At 45.9% G+C, this 24,799-nt stretch overlaps 1 protein-coding gene across 2 annotated transcripts in view; it reads right to left on the bottom strand.

Moving 5' to 3' along the window:
* The window catches only part of nrp1a (neuropilin 1a), a 58,461-nt gene that overhangs the window by 1,987 nt on the left and 31,675 nt on the right, over positions 1-24,799 (bottom strand). The window contains exons 7-17 of one of the 2 annotated variants that reach the window (XM_061093701.1): positions 22,463-22,629; positions 13,340-13,495; positions 11,216-11,360; positions 7,394-7,725; positions 5,955-6,099; positions 3,777-3,887; positions 2,933-2,983; positions 880-1,023; positions 458-735; positions 218-314; positions 63-116 (exon numbers count right to left, since the gene is read on the bottom strand). In XM_061093701.1, coding sequence (XP_060949684.1) covers positions 63-116; positions 218-314; positions 458-735; positions 880-1,023; positions 2,933-2,983; positions 3,777-3,887; positions 5,955-6,099; positions 7,394-7,725; positions 11,216-11,360; positions 13,340-13,495; positions 22,463-22,629 — 1,680 coding nt within the window. The remainder of the gene's footprint in view (positions 1-62; positions 117-217; positions 315-457; positions 736-879; positions 1,024-2,932; positions 2,984-3,776; positions 3,888-5,954; positions 6,100-7,393; positions 7,726-11,215; positions 11,361-13,339; positions 13,496-22,462; positions 22,630-24,799) is intronic. The other variant, XM_061093702.1, reaches the window with a different exon arrangement.

Genomic DNA, 24,799 nt, shown 5'->3' with positions numbered 1-24,799 from the left:
AAACTCCTAAGGATTCCTGAAAGAGGAGTATTGGAAAACAACTCTTGTGTGGGGTGACTTACGGATTTCATTGAAGCCATCCTCTGGTAGCATGGCCTCAGTGGGTACGTCAGGGTCTGTTTGAAAAGAAATGATAAATAAATACGGTTCCTGAAGATGACAAGCTGCAGTTATTACTTATGAAGAACTGAGTGGATATGTAGAATAAAAGCTTCACCTTTACAGTCCGCCATACTGAGCCCATTGAGAACAGTAATGTCGTCCACAGCAATGTCTCCCCAGCTCTTTCTCTCCACCAGCCCTTCGATCACCACCTTAACAAAAAAAGAAAGAAGCACTGAGTTACTTTTCATGAACGCCACAGTGGGACACGGGTATAATGGTACAAGCATAAACAAGTCACCGAAAGAAGAAAAGGCCAGTTTCAGCTGAAAAATTCATCCAAACCACTATTTACCTGATAGGGTTTGTTGGTGCGCGGCACAAAGACGCGACCTTCTCTCCAGCGGTTGCCCTGGTGACCGCTGACCGTCCACAGCAGGATGTCTGCGGGCCCTTCCTCCGTCTGCTTGCGCTGTTTGATGTGCAGTGTGCCGATGTGCGACCCGAACATGTGGTACCAAAAGGACACGCAGAGGTCCGAGTCTGGGGAGCTGACCACGGGGCTGACGAGCCGAGCCACCTCCGTCTCCTGGGGACCAGCCGCCAACGTGTAGATGAAGTTGCCTGATCCGCCTGTTGGACAAAGAGACACTTGTATAAATGACATGAAAAAGCTCTGAGGCTGCAAGGAAATGTGACTTCAGCAGGTACTGTGTCAGGAGAGTGGCAGGTTTTTATAGCAAGTAGGATTTGAGGAATCACGTGCAGGGCTCTCACCTGTGTGATCCATGTTGGGTCCAGTGTTCAGGGTGGGGGTGCCGCTGGACTGGATCTGCCACTTGGAGCCGGTGTCCTCGGATGTCCAGCTGCAGAACGACGGGTCATTGGCCCAGCCGAAGTCACAGGCAAACCACAGGAAAGCTGCAAAGACAAGAAGAAGGCGGAGATCAGATTTCATGCTCAAAATGACTTAAGAATATTTCATGGTGCGACAGCAGGCTCCACTTGGGCTAACAGTGACCAAGTAGAAGCAGTAGAGGGCAGCAAAGATCCATAGGACCTGAGCTCAGAGTCCACAGCTGGGGGACATTAAAACAACTACAGTCACTCAGGAGGGGACTGGAATGGAAGACACATTATGATATGACATGAGGAAGAACAGTCAGCGTAGACCTCATGTTGACATTATACCATCGTCTGTAGTGAATGATCTCTTTAATGAATGTAACAGGCGATATAAAGAAAGGTATGTGGGGACATTAAGGCCAGAGGAGAAAGATGGGGTCTGGACACGGCGTCCAGTCGAGAAAGCGAATCCCGTAGCAACCTGCGGAGAGCTCAGGATTTTAATGAGCGCGGGGACTTGAGGTTTGAAGACAGCTATGGTAACAGTGCCAGGGCCCCATTCCAACAATGCAACTCCCTGTGGACACACGCGGCGCTGAAGAAGTCTCCATGGAGGCAAGGAAATGTGTGGGAGCTCAGGCTTTCGTGCTTTTCAAATTGGATAAAGAAAGTCTTCCAAAGAACACACGGGAGGGAGATGTTTGGGATGTTAGCCACGGCCTTTAACTACAGCAAGAGGATGCCTTTAGAGATAAAATGGGTTGACTCTCCAAAAGACACACTATACAAACCAATACTCTCTGTTTTAACTGGTTTCCACAGGCAACGACTCTATTTATCCATTAAACACAAAGGATGGAATTCCCACGTGGAGCCGTAATTCAGACGCCAGACACTTTTTTCATCAAGAAATCCCGTTCCCAATTAAAATAGCTATGGCCCTTTTTTTTTTGTTTGTTCCATTCTTGGGATGCTTTGACTGAGGCGACCAACCAGCTCTGGATAATATGATCAGCCCCATGACTCACGTGGCTGTTTAAAGACGAGAAGAAGATAATTTTTCTTGCCGAATGCCAACGGTAACTACATCCTCTGAGATTAGGGTACTTGGCACGCACACCGCCACTCAGACATTAACACACAAACAAACACGCACACACACACACGTACATATGAACAGCACTGATTAGCATGCATGTTTTGAGACTCTTGAAACTAAAACTCAGAAGGACAAGTGTTTATCCACACACACTTGGTTGTGTTCATATACTCACAATATATGCATGCGACAGACAGACACACACACACACACACACACACACACACACACACACACACACACACACACACCTGCACTCCAGCTCTCATCAATTATAGTAGCAGACAGACCACAGAGCAGGCTGATGGAGTGACGGGGGGGCTGGGTGGAGCCTATGGACCATTAGCCAAGGTCAGACTGGGGCTCAGCCTCTCAGCTGGCTGCTGCCTCAACACCATGCTATAGGAGACACAGCCATGTGTGTGTGTGTGTCCATGCACTGGGCCCAGAGGACACTTAATTTCCTGTGGTCATTTTGCATTGTGCTTTCCCGTTTTGTGTGTGTGTGTGTGTGTGTGTGTGTGTGTGTGTGTGTGTGTGTGTGTGTGTGTGTGTGTGTGTGTGTCAGTGCCGGCCCAGTGATTAGTGATTATGCTGAGGAGGCAGCAGCAGAGCACCAGTGCTAATCATCAGCTCGCCCCGCATCACACAACCTCCCTCACCATGTCAGCGGGAGCTTCTCAGGGCCACATCATCAGCTTTAATAACAGACACACATCAGAGGAGAGAGGCCGCCTTCAACTGGCAACCATTAACTAAAGGTGTGCTTCTTGATAAATATATGGAAATTAATTCAAAGAAACTGTGAGCAGTTGAATATTTACTCGATTTTTCAAAGTTCTGGGCGTGTGATATGGAATAAGATAGAACAAATGCTCTGCTCACCTGGGATGGTATCCACGTCAACAGTAGTGGTCTCTGGCATGATGGTGACACCTGACACAACAAAAGACCATGGTTAGCATTGCCTCGCATCCAGAAAAGTCTATTTCTCTATTAACAACCATCAACTACATGTATCCATTCTAATTAGCTTGTCAATCGTCTACCCCGAAGCAGTAATGTAATATTTTTCAAATACATGGACTGAAACGGTGCCGTGCTCATCACTGGAGACTGCTGGTTAATAGGGAGGGCAGGCAGCAGTGTGGGCTCAGAGTCACTGGGTTAGTGGGGAATGAGGCCAAGAAGAGGAAGTGGAAAAGAGGGTGCAGGAGGAAAAGAGAGCGGCGCAGATCTCGCTGCTGGTAGGCTTAGAAACAGGTGTCTGTAAGGTGTGCACGTGTGTTGATGTGCACAGACAGCTGTTCTCTGTTACATGTGCTATCTACTGCAGCCTCTCTCTGATGTTTCTGTGTTTCTCTTCCCCTGTTGAAAGGTATTTTCAGGAAGTTATTCCTCAGTCTAGTTGAGAGTTTAGTGATTTGTGAATATGGACAATATAAATAAAATTTGATTGACTGATTAACTGGTGCAAGCATGATAATGGTCTCCTGTCAGATCCGTGCACATGCCCAGGTGCTCATGCGTGCATGCATGTGTGCTTGTGAATGTGCTCAGTATGGCAGCTTAGCTGTGGCAGTATCAGATCTATCTGTGTCAGAGAGCGGTGAAGCTGGGAAGTGGTGGTGGCGTTTAAGCAGAAGGAGGAGCAGGGAGTTGGGGGTTGGGGGTGTGGGTGGTGGTGGTGGGGAGGGGGGTTGCAGTCTCATGAGGGCGATGTTAGCACCTGTCACGTCGTAGTCATCACCTGTGCCGCTGTGGCAGCTCGCCTGGTCGTCGTCACACTCGTCTGACGGAGTGGTGCGCGGGACGATGGTGGTCGGCGGCAGCGTGGGGGCTGTGGAGGGGAAGGAGCGAGAGAGCAGAGAGCTTTGATTAGATTTCAGGTTAAACACAAACAATAATGGAGGGGCTGGAGGGGACGAGCTGAACAAGCACTTACTGGTTTGTGCTTTCTGATCTTGTTCTTACCATAAATAACACACTGAGATTTAGATGGAAAAACATGTCAGACCATTCATTTGCCAGACACGTTTGTCTAAAGAATAAAAGTAGATGAACAGGATGTCATCCTAAAAGTGCGATCAATGCCAGATACAAAGAGTTTTAGGGAGGGTTATCATGGGGTGTAGATTCAGTCTGAAAGGCTGAGTTGGATTTAAGTTGAAAATAAAAACAAAAAAATCGAAGAAAAAAAAAAAGTGTATAAATACATTAACACACTGTTTTTAATGGAGGCCTGAACTATTAGCATCCCTCATTTTATCAGGTTGTGGAGATGTGGGTGTATAAATAGAGCTCAAGCAAAGGCTTGGTGCTTGAGGCTTGGGCGGCTGAAACTGAATGACGCAGAAACAAGGCTCGGGATTGGCTGTAGGCAGGGCCCCTGGCTGCCATAGTGGCCTATCATTATGGCTATGTTACACTTGGATGTGGCCATGGCCCTAGATGCATGCCACACTCCGCTGCCGCACAGCCGTCCTGCGGTGTGTGTGTGTATTTGTGTGTGTTTACACTGACTGAGTAATGAACGGGCTGCCCAGTGCAGAGGGAGGAAAGAGGAAAAGGAAAGAGGTGGAATAAAGAGAAAGGCAGAGATAGACAGATAGAGGCAAACTGCCAAGAAAATGTATTTTTACAGTATCTGTGTGTGCGAGAGATTGTGAGTGTGTGTGTCTGTGTGTGTGCCAGGGGAGAGTCTCGCTCACTCCCTCTGCAAGATGAAATATGGGGCAGATCAGCCCCTGTCAGAGTCAGGGTAGGGAAGGTCAGGGATGGGGTCAGCGTTGCGTCAGGGGAGCCTCTCACAGAAATGAGGATTTAGCCCTTTTACTATGACTCCTTCCACACACACACACACAGACACACACACTTGTACACACGAGTGAAAGCACCTGTGTGTGTGTGTGTGTGATTGTGTATACATGCCTGTAACCACATGCTTGGCAAGGTGATTGCGGTTGCTCTCTGTGTATATGTCTGTTTGAGTATGTGTGTGTTTGGTATTAACACTGAAAACAAGCATTATCATCGGACTAAAGCTCCCTGTGGGAGTCCGTGAGGCTTACGAAGGAACGGGCCTCCCTGAAATCCAATATGTAAATCCACTTAGGGCTATAGTGCGCTCTGCATCTCTGAGCTGTTTTTGTGCGCTACATCAGCTTTCAGAGAGACAGATAAAGAGCTAGGGGAAAAATAGGGGTCATTGTAAAGATAGGAAAGTGTGTGCGGTCCTTTGAACGAAGAAAGACATGTACGGGTTGGGAAGAGTGCGATGGGGGCCAGGCTGCAATAATCCTACTGGGCGAGGTGGGCTTTCATTTGATCCCCTCTGGATGTGGCGAGCTATATGGGCAGCTTTGATGTAACGTGGAGACAAGACAAGTGTCCCTTAGAGATAAAGAGCACGAGCTGGACAGCTGTGGGCTCAACACAGGGAGCCCTTACACACATCTTTAAATAACCTGAACTGTGGCGAAGACATGCAGCGCAAGGCACCTACAGGCATGTCATTAAGCTCGGATGATATATGGTTCACCTGTATGTGTGTCATGACATGTGAACATACATGTTGTGTGTGAATAGATGTACTTTTTTGGCATTACTCTGACTGAATATGTAAAAAACGTAAGCACCAATGCTGGTAATGTCAAATTAAAAACTCCAGGGCCCCATTAAAGTATGAGGGTTAGAGATAACGGATGGATAGATGTTCTTAAAAGCATCTTCACCAGTTGAAAAAGTTTTTACTATCGATGCACTTTGCCTCCATTGGTAGAAACATAATTTCAGCTTTACGAGAAATCAGTTCGACGGGAAGGAATTGCTTCTTGCATATCATTTGCATATAACATACAGCATGCAACAGATTACTGTACATATGCTAACTGGGGTTCCACCTTACCTTCAATCTCACAGCCCAGGAGCTCGAGTCGCAGGCCCATGCCAGCAGGAGTGGCCCTCTCTGGGTATATTCTGATGAAACGCGTCAGCAGGGACTCCACTGTCCTCAGCTCAGGAGTGTCGTAGTTACTATTTCCTTCAAATATCTGGAGGTGGAAGGAAGAAGGACAAAGATGGAGAGGAAAGTGTGATTAAAAAAGACATTAAGAGTAATTCTTTTGATAGCATCAGCGCTGGGGGTTTGATCGATACAGCTTTCTAAATGCAGATCCCCTGAAGCAGCCTTATTCCTGGCTTCTGAAAGCTATGGGTGGATGGGTGGCATGTGCTCTGTTGCTGGAAATAAGGGAAAGAACAGAGGATGACCAGATCGCTCTCATCTTGCTGACATCTAAAGCGCAGCTTAGGCGACTCGCGCAGGGGGCCCGTGGCTGAGGCAGCGTGGCCCACTCCTCTGTCAAAGGCAACTTTCAGTTTCTTCAACTCTGCCTCAGATCCTCTTCGAGCAGCGGAATAAATGAGTCGAAAAGAGGAGAACGTGGGGTGTGAGAGAAGAAAGCCAAGGAGGAGATAGAGGATTGATGGAAGTGGATTAATGGGTGTGATCACGTGAAGGGGCCTGGTGTGCCTCAGATGCTGGGAACCTCTCAGGCGAGGGGAGAGAGGCGGCTAACTAGGACAGGGGGATATGGATCCCCTTGACTCCCTTCATAAATCAACAATCAGCCCATCTGGATCAGATTTATGCCCTGTCAGGGACGCTTGTAATTGGGGACAGGCTGTTGTAGCTCTTCTCGGGGTTGTGCGCATGCTTCTGTGTATGAGCCTGTGTATACAGTTTCTGTGTGAAAAGTGTTGGCATGCGCCCTCGGAGCATGCAGTGTCACCCGCAGATAAATCTTGGATCACTTCTCCATGTTGCACACTCTTTCCTCCCTCGCTCTTGTCTTTCCTTTCGTCTTTCCCCTTCCCTCTCTTCACCCCCCCCATCCTGGAGAGGTTTCACTATCCACGGAAAGGGTTGAACGATGTGTTAGTCGCACAGAATACAAAGCAGGAGGAGAGAACGGGGAAAGGACTCTGCGAGACTTGAGATGCTTATCCTAATGTGATTCAAAGCGCTGCTGAAATTGACTCAGAACGACTGCTGAATGAGTCACAACAGCCAGGCGCAACGCTCCACTGGAAATTGACTACATGCGTCAAAATCGGAATTGATGTTCTGAAGTTTCTGAGAACCAGTTTTAGAAGTATGTATTCAAACCATTTCCCTACAGCCAGAAGGTAAAGCGATATCCTATCAAACCATCAATCCCAACCCATTCCCATTAAAGAACCATTGAATACACATAAAAAAGTCTTTGAGGATTCTTGTCGACATCCTTCAGTATTTTACAAGGTTGTTGTAGCACCAACGACAAGCAAAGAAGAAACCCCTACCTTTGGCTTATTCCCACTGGTGTCGAGCACCATCATCCACTCAGAGCCGTTGTTGCTGTAGCCGAGACGGAACTTCTTCATGAAGACTTTGTTCTCACGGTGCTTGCCCCCCTGGATGATTAACCCCTTCACGATCTTCTCCTCCCCGAGATCCACCTGCAGCCATTCGTTGGTGAAGGGCTGGGGCTGGGGCAGCAGAGTCCAGCCCGTCCGGCTCGTCAGCAGGCGAGAGTTCTCTGGCACCCAGTTCCGGTCTGTGTGGGAGGACGCTGTGATCTGGTTGTCGGTGATCAAGCCTGACACCATGCCCAGCATGCCCGCGCACGGGTACTCTGAAACACAAAGGGAAAGCCAGAGGTGCTTAGCATTTTGATAGAAACCAATGAAAACCTGCTGAGATGAGAGGTACATGCGACTGCAGACTTCATCTATATCCAAGGGCTTGATGAGCATAAATTACCAAGCTACAAGTCAAGTTTGGTGAATTTGAGGTTTATGTAGTAGCAAGTGGGACAGTGAAAGTGAGGAGAACAATTTCCAAAACTCATTGTGATTTTACTGTGATCTCTACCTCCTTACTCTTTCTCCCTCTCTCTGCAGATCTCATGCATACTAATTCCTCCGCCTGAAGCGCTTGTCTCCAGGCAGCCAATTAAAACCCTCCTCTCGGTTGGTGCTTCCACCTCATGCATTCTGGGAGCGCCTTTTCTTTTCATCTCCCTCATCCACCCCCTCCTCCCTCTATGGACTCACATATACTCACACACACAAAAACACATTCTCTTTGTGTTTTATCTGCAGCTGCAGTCATCTACCTTCCACGCCGCAGCTGTCAGCATCTGTGCGACTGCCTTTTAACACCTTGTTGTTTTCTGTCCACTTTCATCTCCTCCTTTTGTTCCATGTCTCTGATCTTATATATATTAACCCTCTATAGGTTTTAGCGTCTTAAGATCAATTCGGATTTGATTCCTGCGGGAAAAGGCAATTTTTTCCTTTTTTCCTCACCCTTTACTGTTCATGGACATCACTTCGTACAAAGCGGTGAACAGAATAACAACCTGTTGATACAGACTGTAGCTATTTGCATGCTTAAACATGAGATTTGTTTTGCACTCCATAGAAGATGGGGGAGATACGACTACAATATGTTTCATCCTGGACAACAACTCAACACTACAATTAAGATTTCTTTGCACCAGAGCTAGTTTAAATAAAACAAAAACTTAAATTCAAGGATTTTAAGTGACTGCCAGACTGCTTGAGAGGTAGTGAGGAACAATAATAAAGGTTTCAGTTATACAGGCTACACTGTTGTGTATTGTAACTGGATTAATTATGTGAAAACACATGAAGACATTCATGTAAACACTAGCAGGCTTTGAATATTCTTCATAGTTTTGGAGTCCCATGGGTGTAGCAGTGAGTAGTAAAACTTGAATATGAATCTCAATAAAACAATGTAATTCTGAAACACCTCCAGGAGTAAAGTATTCCAGCATTCGTGGACTGGTTGCAATGTTTTTCTGCTTATATCCTAATTGAAAATAGTGGAGTTTACAAATGTTTGTGTGTTGTAACTACGACCAGACGCCGGACACTTGACAGTTTGTGTTAGGGCTAAAACCCCCTTCCCTCTTTTATTAACTTTTCTCGTGCACTCAATCCCAGTCCCAAGACAGTGAGTCAGAGACCTCGGGTAAGCAATAATATATTTACTATCTGGCTCCCACAGAGGGATAAATCTGGGCATTATTACATCCTCTGTGTCTCTATGAGACAAAGTGTGCACTGTAGCACTGATGGGACTCAATTTTGTTGCTGCATCTGGGAAAAGATTTGGCGAACAAGGCTTTATTCAGACTTGTCTTTCTCGCTCGCTGGTTATCTAGCTGCTCGTATGCAGACCCGTGGGACCCTCTGGACCTTCATTCTTGAAAATCAGAACTCGAGGAACAAACAAAGTCAGTGCAGCCCCTCCACTGTTTTCAGGGTTTTTCTCTCCTTTTCTTCTTCTGTTTTTGGCCCAGGTCTGTTTGGGAGCGATCACAGGAGCTGGCCTCTGGGAGAGTAGAGCTAACTGCACGCTGACTGTCTTTGAACAAGGAATAAATGAGAGAAAGGTGCGTGTGTGTGTGTGTGTGTGTGTGTGTGTGTGTGTGTGTGCGTGTGTGCATGGGTGCTGATCTGAGTTGAGGCACTGTGGTGAACTCCCTGGGTCAGATGGGGCTGTTAATCGACTTCAGCTGCGATCACAGCAGCTTCCGAGATGGCACGCATGTAGTGACACACCCAGAAGAACAAACACATGTGTGTTTTTGTGGACTGCAAGCACGGATGTTGATCCATGGCTATGTGGGCTGCATTAAGGGTTTGGGTGGAGCATCAGTGGTTCATCACAGATATTTATACACCAAGGCTTATTAACAAACATCAGGGCTGTTGATCTTTATTATTAATGTGTGGCTGTGTGTATCAACAAGGGGAATGGGACCATGGTGATTTTGGGAAAAACATCTTGCAACAGTCTTGGTTAAACTCCTCCCATTCTCTGAGGCCTTAATCGTGGTCTTAACATTTAAAAATAATGCAACTTTGAATTGCTATATATAGAGGGCTCCCTCTGCTACCAAGGCAGCAGTTTCAAGAAAAAAGTTTGTCATTAAAGTTCTGATATTAGAGATTCATAACCTAAGGTAGGAATGACTGAGTCAATGAGTTCACGAAGCCTTCAAGAGCCTCCCAGTTGCTCTCCCTCCCACTGTGCTGGTACCATGCAGTGGAGCTGGCAGTGTCTTCAGAGCACCCAGGGGTGCTGACGTCAGCATGGAGGCCCTGTGGTGACTTCGATCCTGTGATGTGTTTATGATCTGCGCAGCGGTCTGGTCGTGTGCCTGAAACACACGCCCCAGCTGTACCCGCAGTGCCCTGCGCTCCGGCATGAAAAGATACATCCGCAGTATGTAATGCACAACTACACACACAAGGAGATAACACAACAAACTTGACGAATGAGCACATTTGGCTGACTATGTCTAATCCTGACCCTCATGTTAATCCAAGGCTTCATCCTGAACTAACCACATTTGAAAAGAATACTTCCTGTGTTTTCTGTCCTCTTTTGACGTCCAGAAGTATTCAGGCACGCACAAATTCAATACACATGCTCATGGAGCCATAAAGATGCAGTCAGATGTGCTGAAACCATATGAAAGTGAGCCACACGCACACATATATGCACAAACACACACCACACTCAATTAATAACAACAACAAAAAGGCAAAGATGAGAAAAGATTCGCCAAAAACAACGCACTGCTTGCAAGCGACAGACTGTGGCTAAAGATGAGGCTGAGACCAGATCAGCAGGAGAAATGGGACCACATAGAGCCCACCCGGCTCCAGCACTCCCTGCCTGCCAGCTGTTGGCTCCATTTATATTGAATGAGCTACATCTAAACATGGGGTAGCATAAATAGGTAATCCTCCCTCATGTGCCGCTGCTCTATTATGCAGCAGCCTGCCTCAGCCTTGGAGGAGGACTGGCACAGAAATAGAGCTCCGTCCTATAAGAAGAGAGGTGTTTGTGCAACTGGGGGTAGGATGGGACATACCAACTAAGCTAGAACGTGAGCAGAGCTGAACGAACATATATCATAAACATAGTCAGTGGTATCGTCTGACTATTGCATTTGAAACAGTTCTGTATCTAATCAGAGTTTGTTTTCCACGGCTGCTTTATGCAAACATAGAGCTGAGATCTGCGTGTGTTTGTACGTGTGTGAATGCATGTGGATCAGCAGGAATCGCAGCAACACCAACCTGATATTTTACATCCGTACACCTCGAAGCGCAGCGCGATGCCTGTTTCCCAGGTAACCGGACGGATCCGAATGAAGCGTGTCAGCGTGGGTTTAGGCAGCATTGTCTTGGCAACGTCTTTTGGGTTGGTGTTGCCTTGGAAAACCTGTGATAGAGGCAGAGAAAAAGAAAGTTGTTGACAGAACATGTTGAGTTGAGATGAAGGGTGGAAATTTGTGTGAGACCTTGGCACAGAATAAAGAACCGAAAAAGATTCACATTCATGTTCAAGTGTTGAGATTTATAACTGGAGCTGAGTGATTGGCCTTAATCTTCGTTTAGACAACGTACTGACATATGGAACGAGAAGTGACAAACTTAATAATACTTTAAAAGGGATAATTGTTTCTATACTGGTGCAAGACTGTGTAAGAAAACCCTTTCTATAACAGACAGATATCCCATAAAGCCGTCTGAAGGTTGGTTTCGCTGACTGATAAATAGCTTCCCTGTCACTCCTGACATTTCCGGCACTTCCTCTTGCACCACATGCAGCAGCACAAACACGCCACGGTGTGTGACTGTGAAACCCGAGGCAGTTAAATGTAACATTGACGAGACCAGATTGGCTCAAGATGCCCTCTCTGTGTCCTCACGGTTCCAGTTCTGGCGGACATTTTACTGCAAGCGTCTTGTTTAAAGGTCAGAGATGCCGCTGTTCACCCCTGGGGTCAGTTGACAGTTTACTAGCACCATACGAAGAGGCTGGCCACCCAGCTAAGCAACTCCCTGCAGTCCATCACGGTTCATTCTGGGTAATTGAATAACACCGGTGACCATGTGACCTCCTGACCTTGCTAGGGGCAAGAGAGGAATCCAGCGGAGAGTAGCACAATGGAGAGGAAGATAAAAAGATAGAGGTTTGGCTAATCTAGGATGAACTTAAAAAACCACAGGGCTGACCCTTTGGTCTTTACAACTAGTTTATCCCTCTGTAACCTTGAGCAATACTTGTAGAGCATGTAACGCTGGATCTCTTCTCCTCTCACTAACTGTAAAGTGGCTTTTTCTCAGAGCTGCGCTAAGACGCCAAACTGCAGACTCAGCATGTAGCAAATGGTGCCCCTACGCACAAAAGCACTTTAGAGTCCGGAAAACACTGGCTGGGCTTACCATGGCACCTTAAAGCCACCACTTTACAGAAGCAACTTGTGTACTTTGGAGGGACCATAAAAGAATCAGGCCTTGGGTATGTGTACACTGCAGCACAAAGACGCTTGTTTGGAGGTTCTGTTGCCGTTGGGAACTTTTTTTTGTTCCACATGCGGCCTGGCACTCAAAAAACACCTTGTGGTATTTACATGTCACACAACCTGAGGACCGTCAGACACACACATTGCCTCCCTGACCCCCGCGGACACCCACAGTGGAGGGTGTGTTTACCTCCAGATGGACAAAACCCGGTCTGTTTGACAGGCTGATCAGCAATCGATGGTTATAGCCTGTCACGCTCCAGTCAAGCATGCCATCCCTCCCGTCCTTTCTCCCCTTTCCCCTCCTGGACCCACCTCTACCAGCTGCTCAAACATGACAGACTCTCCTGTTTCTCCCTCTCCCTCTCCCCTTTAACCCTTGTTTGTCAAGTCTTTTGTCAACCTTGAGTTTTTTACAAGTTGACGGGAGCCTGACATAAAACGGTGGCTACATTCTTTACACAATCCTCCCTGCGCCTACTGCAGAGCCGTATGAGCGCCGCAGTCTTTGCTGTAAATACTATTTACTTACACAGATGGTGTGTATATTACCATACCGAGCAAAGCATATAATTGCATGTTGGGAGACAGAGACAAGTACATAACGCCGAGTATTTTCCCTTTTGTTGCCTTCAAAGGCAACTTGGAGGAGACAGCAATTCAATTCAGCTGGCTGCTACACTGGGATAGGATATTCTAAGTGCATAACACGTGTAGATTTGTTTTATGACATAGTTAATGCTCAGGTATAAACAAAAATTAAGTATTTTTATCATCTAGGCTGCTCTGATTGTCTCCCATAGAGCTAAAGGCTGCAAACCGTACACAAACGTATGTGTCCAAATAATCTATCTTTTTTCACATTTAATGGTTGAAATGCTAGGTCGCCTACCTTTTGTTTGGAGCCTTCCTTCAAAGTGATCCAGTCCTCTCCGTTCGAGCTGACATCCACCTTGTACGACTTGACAAAGTAAACCCTCTGGGTCTCCTGGGAAATGGCGCCCTCGGTACCGATGGCCGCGACAAACCGCAAGAACCCAAGATCCACCTGTGGAGGGCAAAGGAAAAGACACATAAGCTGGGCAAATGCTGCGAAAATGACTTTGCATATAATCTATTGTTAGAAAAATTCCACAGTAGCTGTAAGGAAGCCAAGATTCCCCTTCAGCGTGACACACTGGAGCATATACCGCTGAAATAAAAAGTTCCTTTCCGGCTCAGATAGATGAATAATTTTTGGAGAAGAGGCTTTCAGTGCAGTTTGTATTAATAATGCACTGACAAGCTGGAGAGGTATAAATATAACCCCCTCCCTATTAGAATCACCTCTGGCCATAGTCTGCTACCTGGAATTTAATAAACAGCTATGAAATGATAGTCACATTAATGAAAGAGACACAGGATGACAATCTAATTTCCTGAGATGGGAGACAAGAGCTTATTGGATAAAAGTGAATGTTGAATAAAACGGGTTCTGCGATCACATTATCAAAATCGGCCAGGAGGAAAGAGAGATACACACTGAATATCAAATGTTGTGCTTTTTAAACATGCAGGGCTTTATAAAGTAATCATGAACTGCGCAGCATTAATGGAGGGCTTTTGTATTTTCACAAGGAGGCAGCCGGAGGCGGTGGGGTCACAGAGGCACGTGAATGAGAGTCGGTTCTGTCGTGGCATGCATATATTTTAATGTGTGTGTGTGTTAAGCATTCAGAGACGATGCTGACCAGAGAGATGTATTGATTAGCATTAGACCTGCTGGAGCAGCATAGTGTATTTTAACCATCGTACTTTGTTCATGTCCATCACTGCCAAAGAAAACAAAAACACACACTTCGTCTGCATATCACTTTTCTTTGCTGTCTACGGCTTGTCTGACCACACTGCGACTTTAAGGGCGTGGCTCTGAGCATGGAGGAGCGGTCAGTTAATGACAACAAATCGTCTTCCTCCTGACCTCTGTGGAGGCTACTTAACCCCCCCGTACCATCCCTTCATCCATAACTGAGGGGGGGAAAAAGAGGGTGTGATGTGAAACTTAAAGCCCGTCAAAGAATGCTAACTCCTCAGCATATGAAGCAGTGTGCTTAATTTTAACAAGCATTAACGCTGCCTCTGACAGGCTGAGCTGACATTAATGAGGTGTAATGGTGTTGCATGCAGGCTCCGCTAAAACGGCGAATCACGAAAGCCGGGGTGTCGGTGGAGCAGGTTTCCAAGATCATGATGAGAGACAAGGCCTTTGATGTTGACGTGAGATGGGCTCAGGCCGTGATGGATGGCGACCAGAGTCTTGAGTAGATTACTGAATCGACTCAGTGGGATACCATCGGTATGTGCGTCTGCAAGGGTGTGTAACGACAGCGACAACAGTGAAATCCTTCATGCGGGTGCGAGCAGACAGAGCCAGTAGCGTGCACATAATTGACAAAATCAAAGCCAGGTTGATCTGCCTCCAATGCAGCTCTGGCATGTTAAAACCATACAGTCGGCGGCGCTAGCTTCGTCTGCCAACCTTATATACAGCACTTTACCACACTTAATGACTCGGAGCAAAGAGCAGGGAAGGAACATCTGCATGCCACAGAGCGCTGGTCATTCCTGCTCCTCAAATCCACTTCCACACGTAAAAAGAGATAAACAGATGGTAGCAATAAATGAGGTTCCCCCATGCTTTTCTCTCACTGTCTCTTGGCTACTCCAAGGATGTGGATGGAAGGAGACTCACAAAGACTGTCTCATATAAAGACAGAATACTTTTGTTCCTGACTACAGGCTCAATGGGCTTAACAGTAAGTCCCAGATTTCTTTTGGGTCCACAAATAGAGACAAAATCAAATCCCGTCAGCTTCAGATGGTTCCCATTTAATAACACACGAGCTGAATTCCTCTCTGTTGGGTAAATGTCTGTACAGTATGTGCCCGCACTGGAAGGGGAAAGCACAGCGGATGGCAGTGAGACCTCTGCTTGCTTATATTAGCGCAGACAGGTCTTTCACATCTGCGATCAGAGAGCCAGTGTAACCAATTTCCAATCTGGACCAATGGTGATGTGGCTTACTAAAAAGTATCACCTAATAGAAAGATTTGGCCTTGGGATGTTTTTCCGAAAGGATCTCATTAGATGTAATGGAGAGGAGGAACCTCTGGGGATGAAATGAGTGGCGGGACTAATTGGGAACACTCATGGGTGCTCAGACCGAAACAATCTCAGGACATGAGCGTTCTGAAATATGGCTGATTTGAAGAGGGTTAGAGAAATGTCAGACTTTAATCAATATTTCTAGCCGAAAGGATTTCATCTGAAGAGTAGTAACTTTCTTTTTAGACTTCTTTTTTAGATGCACTCATACACATCACTTTGTAGTCAGGAGTTTTAAGGTCCTGCGAATCAAAGAGATGCTGAAGGAAAACTGAATTATTAGAATTTTTGAAAATCTTTTACACAAGTCCAAAAGTGGCATCAGGTTCGCCTGTGACACGAGGACAAAGGTTTCCATCGAGGGATGGAAAGACGGAAGAGGGTTGGAAGGGGAAGCTGGCCGTTGACATTGATGGAAAGAACAGTGGGGTCTCCAGTGAAGGAGTGTACATACGAGATCCATTTCATAGACAAGGGCTGCTAACAGGGCATGTGTAACGGGCAAAGCATGATTTATTAATGGCTGCTTGTTAGAGGCAGAGGAACGAGGCAGAGGCTGCGCTAACAGACTGAGGTTACGCGGGTCAGGGAGAGAAGACGTGCTGCCAGGATGCTTGGATGTAAAGCGCAGTCCATCCCACACCGCAGAGACCGCAGTCAAAAACAAACAGGACCAGATAATGATTACTGGCGGGACTCCTTTTTTATCCTGCAGTCATGAACAGCACAACATGACCTATATACATAAACCAATAACCAACAATTAGAAATTGCACACAGCGAGCAGCGGGTCTTGGGTAAATATATGCCGCTCAGATGATAAACTATCAAGCCCTGAAAGGCTGAATCATGCTTAATGGGTGATGTAATCACTGCACTGAAAGGTTGGATTTATGACTCCTAATCTAGCATCTGCAGGGACATGTTGCATTTCCAGACTTTGCTGATCCAACAGAATGAATCCACATTCACTATATTGTTATTCTCCTACAAGCGTGTTTGGACTCAATCCCACCTATAGAGAGATATTATATAAATTATACATTTTGGGTATGCTGGTGCATGGTAACTCATACCTGGAGGGACACAAACAAACACACTCTTGGAGCCATAGACCTTCCAGACAGGGTAAGAAATCATAAAGCAGTGGCATGCTGATATGTGGGCACGACTTCAACGTGTTTTTGTCTCCTGCTCCAGCTCAGTCCAAAATATGTTTGACTGTGTCAGTGTGTGTGTGTGCTTGTTGGGTGTTCTCTGCTTTCCTGTTGTGAGGCAAACTGATGACTCAAAGTCTCTTGCCTCACACCAGCCACTGTACATGGCTCCAGTTGTTTTCACAGACTAATGAAACCAGAAAAGCAGAAAAAGAATTAGTCGAGCTCAGGCTTGTAATGTCAGGTGTGCTTGCAATTATCAGCTAACTGAAATCCACCTCAGGCATTCGACTGAGCCATCAGTAAGTGTGTAAATATGGGGTAACATTATGAAGAGAGACAGACAGACAATGTCTTTCCATTGTTTGTACACATTTTAAAATATGCTTATTCCTGCACCAGTGGCATTTGTGGGAGTGATCATTACGTCAGTCTGGTGCTTAGTGTATTGTCTCTCTGCTGTATGACTCAGATGTGCAGCAAAGGCCAAATTATATGTATTTGAGGTTAAAGCCTAGTCATTGTTATGTGGGTGTAGAGAGGAGACATATGGCTGTGGGGGGGATAGCAAAGGCTCAAGGGCTCTATCTCTCACTGCTTGATTGCCTTATAATTGAGTTGCCAAGAAGTTGTATGCAGCAGCGAATCGTTCTCAGAGAGAAAGAAATTTACCAAATACTTTTTTTTTCTCCATCCATTTCTCTGCTTCTAACTGAGGTGAGAGAGAGAGAGAGAGAGAGAGAGAGAGAGAGAGAGATAGAGAGAGAGAGAGAGAGAGAGAGAGAGAGAGAGAGAGAGAGAGAGAGAGAGAGAGAGAGAGAGAGAGAGTGTGTGGGCTGCTGAGTGAATAACCAAGGCCTCTGGGGAATGGATGTATTAGTTTTCCCTCACCAAAAACAACAGCGAGAGAAATGCTGAGGGTGAGAAAGGATGGAGCGCTCCTCTGTGTTCTAAAGTCAAAGAGCAGCTGGTGGGAGACTGACAGGCTGGGATCATCCCGGGCCATCACATAGATGCAAAGACCTTTATCCACCTGTTGTTTTACAAATAAAATCTGATTAAAATGTAATTTGTATGGTAATAAGGGGAAGCCCATTTCTTTCTGAGCTGACAATAGCCGTGTTCAGACATGCACTCCAGAGAATCTCCGCAGAAGATTGCAGCAGACGATTCTCCGGTCACACGTGTTCATAACAGCACAGAGATCTCCGGAGCATTCTGGTCAGGAGTACCAGCATGCAGATGCAGGACATAATGTATCAATTGGGGCTCATTTGGAGTTTTTACTAAGGGGGTGGCCAGAGAAAATCTGGAGCCGCTCACTCGGACATTTATATTCTCACGTACATCCCCTCATAAGAATGCCAGGAGATTGTCTAGAATTCAGTGCGTGCCAGAAGGCAACTATAAACACAACTACTTTACAATGCAGTTCGAGAGTCATTCAGAACTCACTCTACTACCTCGTTGTTGGTAGTTTGAGCGTTTTAGGAAGAGCTCCATTACCTGAGAGTGTAATTAATTCTCCTTTCATGAAAATTCTATTACTCTGATGCTGCAGGACCTATGAGCTCCACTCCGACCCTCCATTTATCACAATATTCACCTGACGCAATTACACTTTATTTTTAGCCCCTCGACACCTCTTTGGTGGCATTAAATTATGCATGCCTTCCTATGCGCTGATCACCTCTTTTCCTGACAAAGAGGGACATATAGTTAGGGTGAAAGATATAATAAAATAAAAGATCCGGTTTGCCACGAGTGAAGTGCTCCCCCGGTTGGGTAGGTACTGTTGCATGATTAATCGCTTAAGTCCCAGCTTTTAAAAGCAAGGGTTCCTAACAGTGGTGTTACAGTTCCCTTCTGTGTGAATCACCTTAAAGACTCTTAACTCAGTTAAGATGGGATCATTCCCATCCTTACCCCACACACATGACTAACACTCTGAGTAATGATTATGAAACCATGAGACGGGGATCAGGAGGGAAACTAGGTTGACCTGTAGGTATGTCACGTCTGGAAGCTGCATGATGACCCCATCCCTGGATATGAAGCTAAAGAGCTCCATTTAATGATGACGAGCGACTCGCAGGCTTTCAGGCATTTTCCCTGTCTCCAGCGCAGACACTGAAAATGACACTGATTACGGCTGAGCTGAGTTTGTGTCTAGGGGTACTTATGCAGCACTGTTTCATTTCATTACATCATGCCATCCCTCATGCTTCGATTTCTAGTCCCACTTTTGGGCTACTCCACTCAACTGTGGATCTCTATCCTCACATTGATTTTCCAATTGAGAGCGAGGCCTGTGAGCGGCGAGGCACAGACAGCATCCATTGTTTCCAGTTGTGCGGCACGGTGATGATCTCACCGGCAGCCGCATGCCAGCCTCCGCTCCTCACTTCTTGCACTTCATCAACTGAGAAGCTGCTGTTAATTACTGGTTCATATCACAATTACTCATCAACTCGGCACGGCGGGAACCCCTGGACTTGGGACAGAAAGTGAAGACAGAGACAATGGCAGTAAAGCGGGTATTTCTGAAGCGCTTTGACCCTGGGGTAATTGAAAGCACATTTGGATGAGAAGGGAAAACAGGATATAGAAGCCTGTGCCGTTTTATAATCCAAACTTTGCCTCGCCACTTGCGGCTGCAGAAAAGGGAAACGCTGCTGTTGCCAGACTGGTGATTTTGTCGAGGAAGTGTACAATTAGTGGTTGTTTGTTTGGTCGGGCGGTGGAAGTCAACTTGTTATCTTTGCTAAGTGACCCAGGTTTCACAGTGTTGTTTACCTTACAGATTCAGAGGAAATATGGTTAAAGTGGGACATGCCCCCCCACCCCCAACCCCCAACCCCTAATGCAAGATTGCAAGAGTAAAGGAGCTCACTGTGTCTACTCATGATTAAACACTTTATGTTATAGGGACTGACAAATACTGATGAAGTTGTCGGGGACAATTCATCATGGCAAGAAGATTAGATATAATGGCAGGAGCCATTGCAACTATATCATAGAAATTGAGAGCACAAATGAAGTGAAGCCTATTAGGATAAAAAACTATAACCTAGTCCTGGTGTATGAGATATATGAACCGTACCATGATGTGATGCACAATAAAGAGGCTTTCAGGTATTGACAGTCTGGTTCTCTCCAAGAGAGTGTAAATTATTCATGTTTTGTATATGTGCAATCAATGGAAGCTTCCTGACTGAGATCCAGTCTTGCTTTTATTGGTTCATCGGTGCTGCTGTGGCTCACGGCGGCCATCAGGTCCTTCCACTGACATATTTGACAAAGCCGTTCTACACTGTGTCAGCTTCTGAGCAATTTGCCCTGTCACGGTCAAAGAGGAACTGTAAGTTCTCCGGCTGTGATGTGCCAGTCTGATATCATAAACCTTCCTCTTAGAGACAAACATATTGTGCAGACTAAGGTTTTTCCTCAGCAATATAATGCGTTGCTCAGGTATCCTTGTGGAACCAGCCTAAGTTCATAAAGCAAGGATCAGTCCATAAACTGGGTAGTCTGGGAGGGCGCTGTAACCTCATTTATTTTCGCTATAACCCCACTGTTCATCCTCTTATGCTTCAAAGAAAGCCATGGCTCATGCAGCCAGATAATATGCACAAATCTCCCTTCGCCTTGATGTCGATCTGTAAACCCAAATTTTCAAGAGGACTCAGGAAAACAAGGGCAGAAAAGAGGAGTGAAAATGAGCAGATCTGAAAGGAACAAGGGAAAAAATGAAATCCTGTTTTGAAGGATTACAGCCTCTTTTTATTACTCCCTGCTCAACGCCCTCAAAGGACATCTGTCTATCTCAGTGTTCACCAAAGGGCCGATTAATGACCTGGCTAACCCAGCACTCATTGCTGAGCCACACCACACCAATCTAATTACCCAGAGAAGAGTGCACACACTCTGGTATCTCGCCCTCCTCCTCTGCATGCATCAGAATAAGGCAGCAGTAAAATGGATGGCAAATCTGGATTATGTTCAGCATAAAAAAGAAGAAAAAGCCGAGCGAAGAGAAATGCCCAGGAATCAAAAGGCCACCTGTCATGAATAATAAAACTGTGGGCCTCATACTGCAGACGGGGAATGATAATGAAATAAATAATGAATTGATTACTATGCATGTAACAGCAGACTGAGAAGATTTGTACGTGCCGTGAGGGGGCCAGCGCTTGTTGCACCACGGACAAGCATGATGAAAGAGGAATGAAGAATTCGCCTCTTTTAATACCACTTGTGATAATTGGCTTCTCAGAGTGCTCTGCGCAAGTGCATCACACTCCTTGGAAAACATAAATTATGCGGCGAACACAGGCTTGGCTCTTTTTCTGCGTTTGAATAAAAAAAGAGTCCAGTTCAGTATTTTGAACTGATTAGTATTGAGGGATCAGCATGCCCATTATTGCACGACCCCTTTAAAATCCAAATGTCACTACCAAATCGAATTCTCAATATGATCAATACTACAGCAGGGAGAGTCCTGAGTGGCAACAAATCATTGTGATCACTTGTAATTGCCACTGACAAAAGGACGAGTGGAGACTGAAAGTATGAACATGGACTTTGCTTTCAGAGAGACAAATGCTTTCATGTAAGTGTACGAGACAACTACTGGAGAAGTGTTTAGGGAGGCCATGAATCCTGATCCACTCAGACACATGCTGGGTTCCTCTCCAGGACAATAAGGACCCAGCCAGACCTTCTTACTCACCCACAAAGTCAGGAACGCACACGAGCACGGGAGAGTGCATGTGAACCCACACACACTGATTAAATTAGTCCAAAGGAGCAATGGGGGGCCCCAAGGACAATATTTTCATTACTATAATAAAAGGAAAAGCTTGCTTATGGCCCTCCCCAAGCAAATATTTGGCTTTGGGTCAGCTCTATTATTCATCCCTTGAGGAATATGCAGGGGCCAGAACTTTTCAACGATGGAGCAAAAACTGTGGAACAACAGTAGAAAAAGAAAAACAGTCTGGGCATTTACAAGGCCTGGAGGCTTTCTGCTAATAAATCAAACATTGTGCAAACTCTTGCGTAGAGCTATGGTGGTTGTGTCACTGGAGGTGGCGGTTGGGGGGATGCACTGTTGGTGGACTTGGAATATGGGACTTATCCCCATCTGAGGAAGAACTAAATCCTTAATCTTCCCAAAGTTTCCCTGGAGGGTGATGATGAGATAAGCTGAAAGAAAGACGGTAACATATGACACAACTGATGTGTGTGTGCATGCGTGTGTGTGGCTAGGCAGGACGCCTGGACTCAATCCCAGCCTCCCTGGAGGTGGACTCCGTTATCAAGGAAAGGGAAAGTTGTCAGGTATGACAGGAAGACAGAGGAGAGACACACACAGACAGGCAGACAATGACAGAGAGAGTGGACACTGGCAATTTCTGTGAGGAGTGAACTCTGACCACCCAGAGGTCCATCAGTGCGGCTGACATTCATCATCCACATTGTTGGGTTCTCGTCAAAGCGTTGTGGAGAGACAACAGCTCCGGAGACTGAAGGACAAACACGAACACTCCTACTGTGCATACACCCTCAGTTTGTGACTCACCTCCAAAAAACATACTGCAAGCAGCTGCCACGGTGGACTGTTCAAATATGTTCTACCTTTCCTCAGTGGTAGTTGATTAAGCTTGAAAACAAATCTATAATTAATCAATCCTGCAAAGTAAGGTTGTACCTGTATCCACTCTTTGTTTGAGTCTTCAGCCGGTGTCCATGCGTTTTCATAGTAGTGGAGTCTGGAGCGCTCTGGGGACCAGCTGGGGTTGTACTGGGATGAAGCCATGATTTGGTCCGATGTTATCTCCCCCGATTCCATTCCCAGAGGGTCGCTGCAGTCAAAGTCTGAAGGGTGAGAGAGGGGGGAGGCAGATAGAAGGTGGAAGAAAAGGATAAAAAGGGAGTGAGCAAAAGATGTTTAGTGGAGTTGTAAGGCGCTGAAAGCACCAGAATGTACCCAGCATGTGCTTTCAGTGTCCTCCTGATTCAGAGCTCGTCTCTGGGGAGGATGACACCACACGACAGGCACTCAGCGCTGCTGGCCAGAAAAGAACAGCGTATCAGCGATGCCTCAGTAAATCCTTTCTGTTTCTCTCCCTCTACTTTTTTAATGGAAGAAGGATGGAAGTGTTTCCGCATTAAGATGTAAAAGTGTCTTCATAAAACATTCAGTGTGGGCTAAGTTTACGCCGGTATTAGGCGTTAAAGTGACTTTCCCTGTGCTTATTTCTTCCACTGACTGGACCTATTTGCCTCACCTCCCTGTGGGAAATTTATCTTTTTTTCTACACGGTGACTATTTCCCCCTACTTGCTCTCTTGGGGGAGTTTAAGTGAGCTGTGTATCTGTATTTTGGGGCCATATTTTACACTCAATGGCCCAACCAGCCATGGTAGGCGGTGGCTCCCCTTGTTTGTGTTGACATGGCTAAGTCATTTTGAGGCATCCCAGGCTCCGTGGCTAAAGCGAGAGCTGGGTCAGGTTGGGGTCAGCCTCTCTTTCCCCTGGAGGTCAGACATGCTGACACCAACATGGACGGAGCGGCAGCAACGGGCTGAACGAACGACATGACCTTTTGATCTGGGAAGGATTTGAATAATGTCACCACAACAACACAGTGGTATGTGACAGCACATTTACGCAAAGAAATGGGCAATTCTTCTTCCTATTGTTTATTTACTTCTTTTTCACCTGGTGATGAAGCTGGATATAAAGCACATTAACAGTGTTTTAAGATGTTGACCTTCAGAAGCCATACATTCACCTTTGCCAAAAATGCAATAGTGGGGATTACGTAATCAGATTGCAAACCTAAGAAATTTAAAATCAACTCAGATTAAGTTTTAATGAATTAATCTCGACTGTTGTCGCATCTTTAAAATATGTCAGTTTTTAATCTGGAATTATTCGGCGAAGTAATCTGATCCAATTCTGTTTGTTCACACACGCACACACACACACATAGTCAGAAAGCACAGTATGAGGAGCAGTGTGGAACTGCTATGTGGCTGCTGCCTATGAGCTAACACAGATGGTCTCCCCATCTGCCACACTGCAAACACACCTCAGTCACTGGGTCAGTGTGTGTGTCTGTGCTCGACAGTGTCAGTGGGCGGTTGCATATGTATGTGCTCATGCACGAGTCTTTGTGTGAGGCTGAGGAAATTGTCTCACACCTTTCCACCCGCTTCGTTGGCTCCTTCTTTCAGGAGACTGCTCGCTCTAGTCTTAACGTTTGTACGCAAAAACCCACATCATCTGGATCACTGGGTCACGATCCACAAAAACAAAATCAAGACTTTGTTTACAGCAAAGGACAATATCTGATCATGTGGATTACTGGCCAAAGGAGGATTGTTAGGGGAGAAGATGAGGTGAAAGTGAGGGTGAGGAGGGTGCCTGAAGGGACTGACAGCAAGAGAAGCAGGATAAGGGCAAAAGACCAGGCTTCCTTTCATCACCTTATCATCTCTCAACAGTAGCTTTCAGCCAGAGTGTACTCTTCCACTTGCCACGCAGAAGCGAGAAAATCCACTGTGTATTATGCATAAGGGGATTATGAATGATTTAAGTGGTGCAAGTCTGGAAAACCAAAGTTTGGAGTTTTTTTTATCTTATCTTGGATACCTCTTAGCTGGTGATGTAAGAGCAAGCAATTCCAGTGAATTAAGGTATTTACTGATCATGGGTCAGATATTTCACCATGCCACTTAATGCTGAAGGTGAAAACTTGATTTGCGTAATCTGATCTTATGATGTGTGATTAACGCAACTCAGCTCAGGGGAAACTAAGGAGAAAATGACATCAGCACTCATCGCTGCTCTCATTAGTGTGAGACAGGGTTGTGTGTGTGTGTTTGTGTTTGCGTGTGTACTCTGCGCCCATCTTCCCTTTGGGCAAAACAAAATCCTCTTGATGATGATTAGTAGATTTGTTGAATGTCATCCATCTCTATTGCTATTCAAAGACTGACATTGTGTGTGTGTGTGTGTGTGTGTGTGAGTGTGTGAGTGT

The sequence above is a fragment of the Limanda limanda genome, chromosome 20, assembly GCF_963576545.1.
Source record: "Limanda limanda chromosome 20, fLimLim1.1, whole genome shotgun sequence".
NCBI lineage: Eukaryota > Metazoa > Chordata > Actinopteri > Pleuronectiformes > Pleuronectidae > Limanda > Limanda limanda.
The sequence above is the reverse complement of the archived record's forward strand: the minus strand, read 5'-3'. Positions and strand labels throughout refer to the sequence as shown.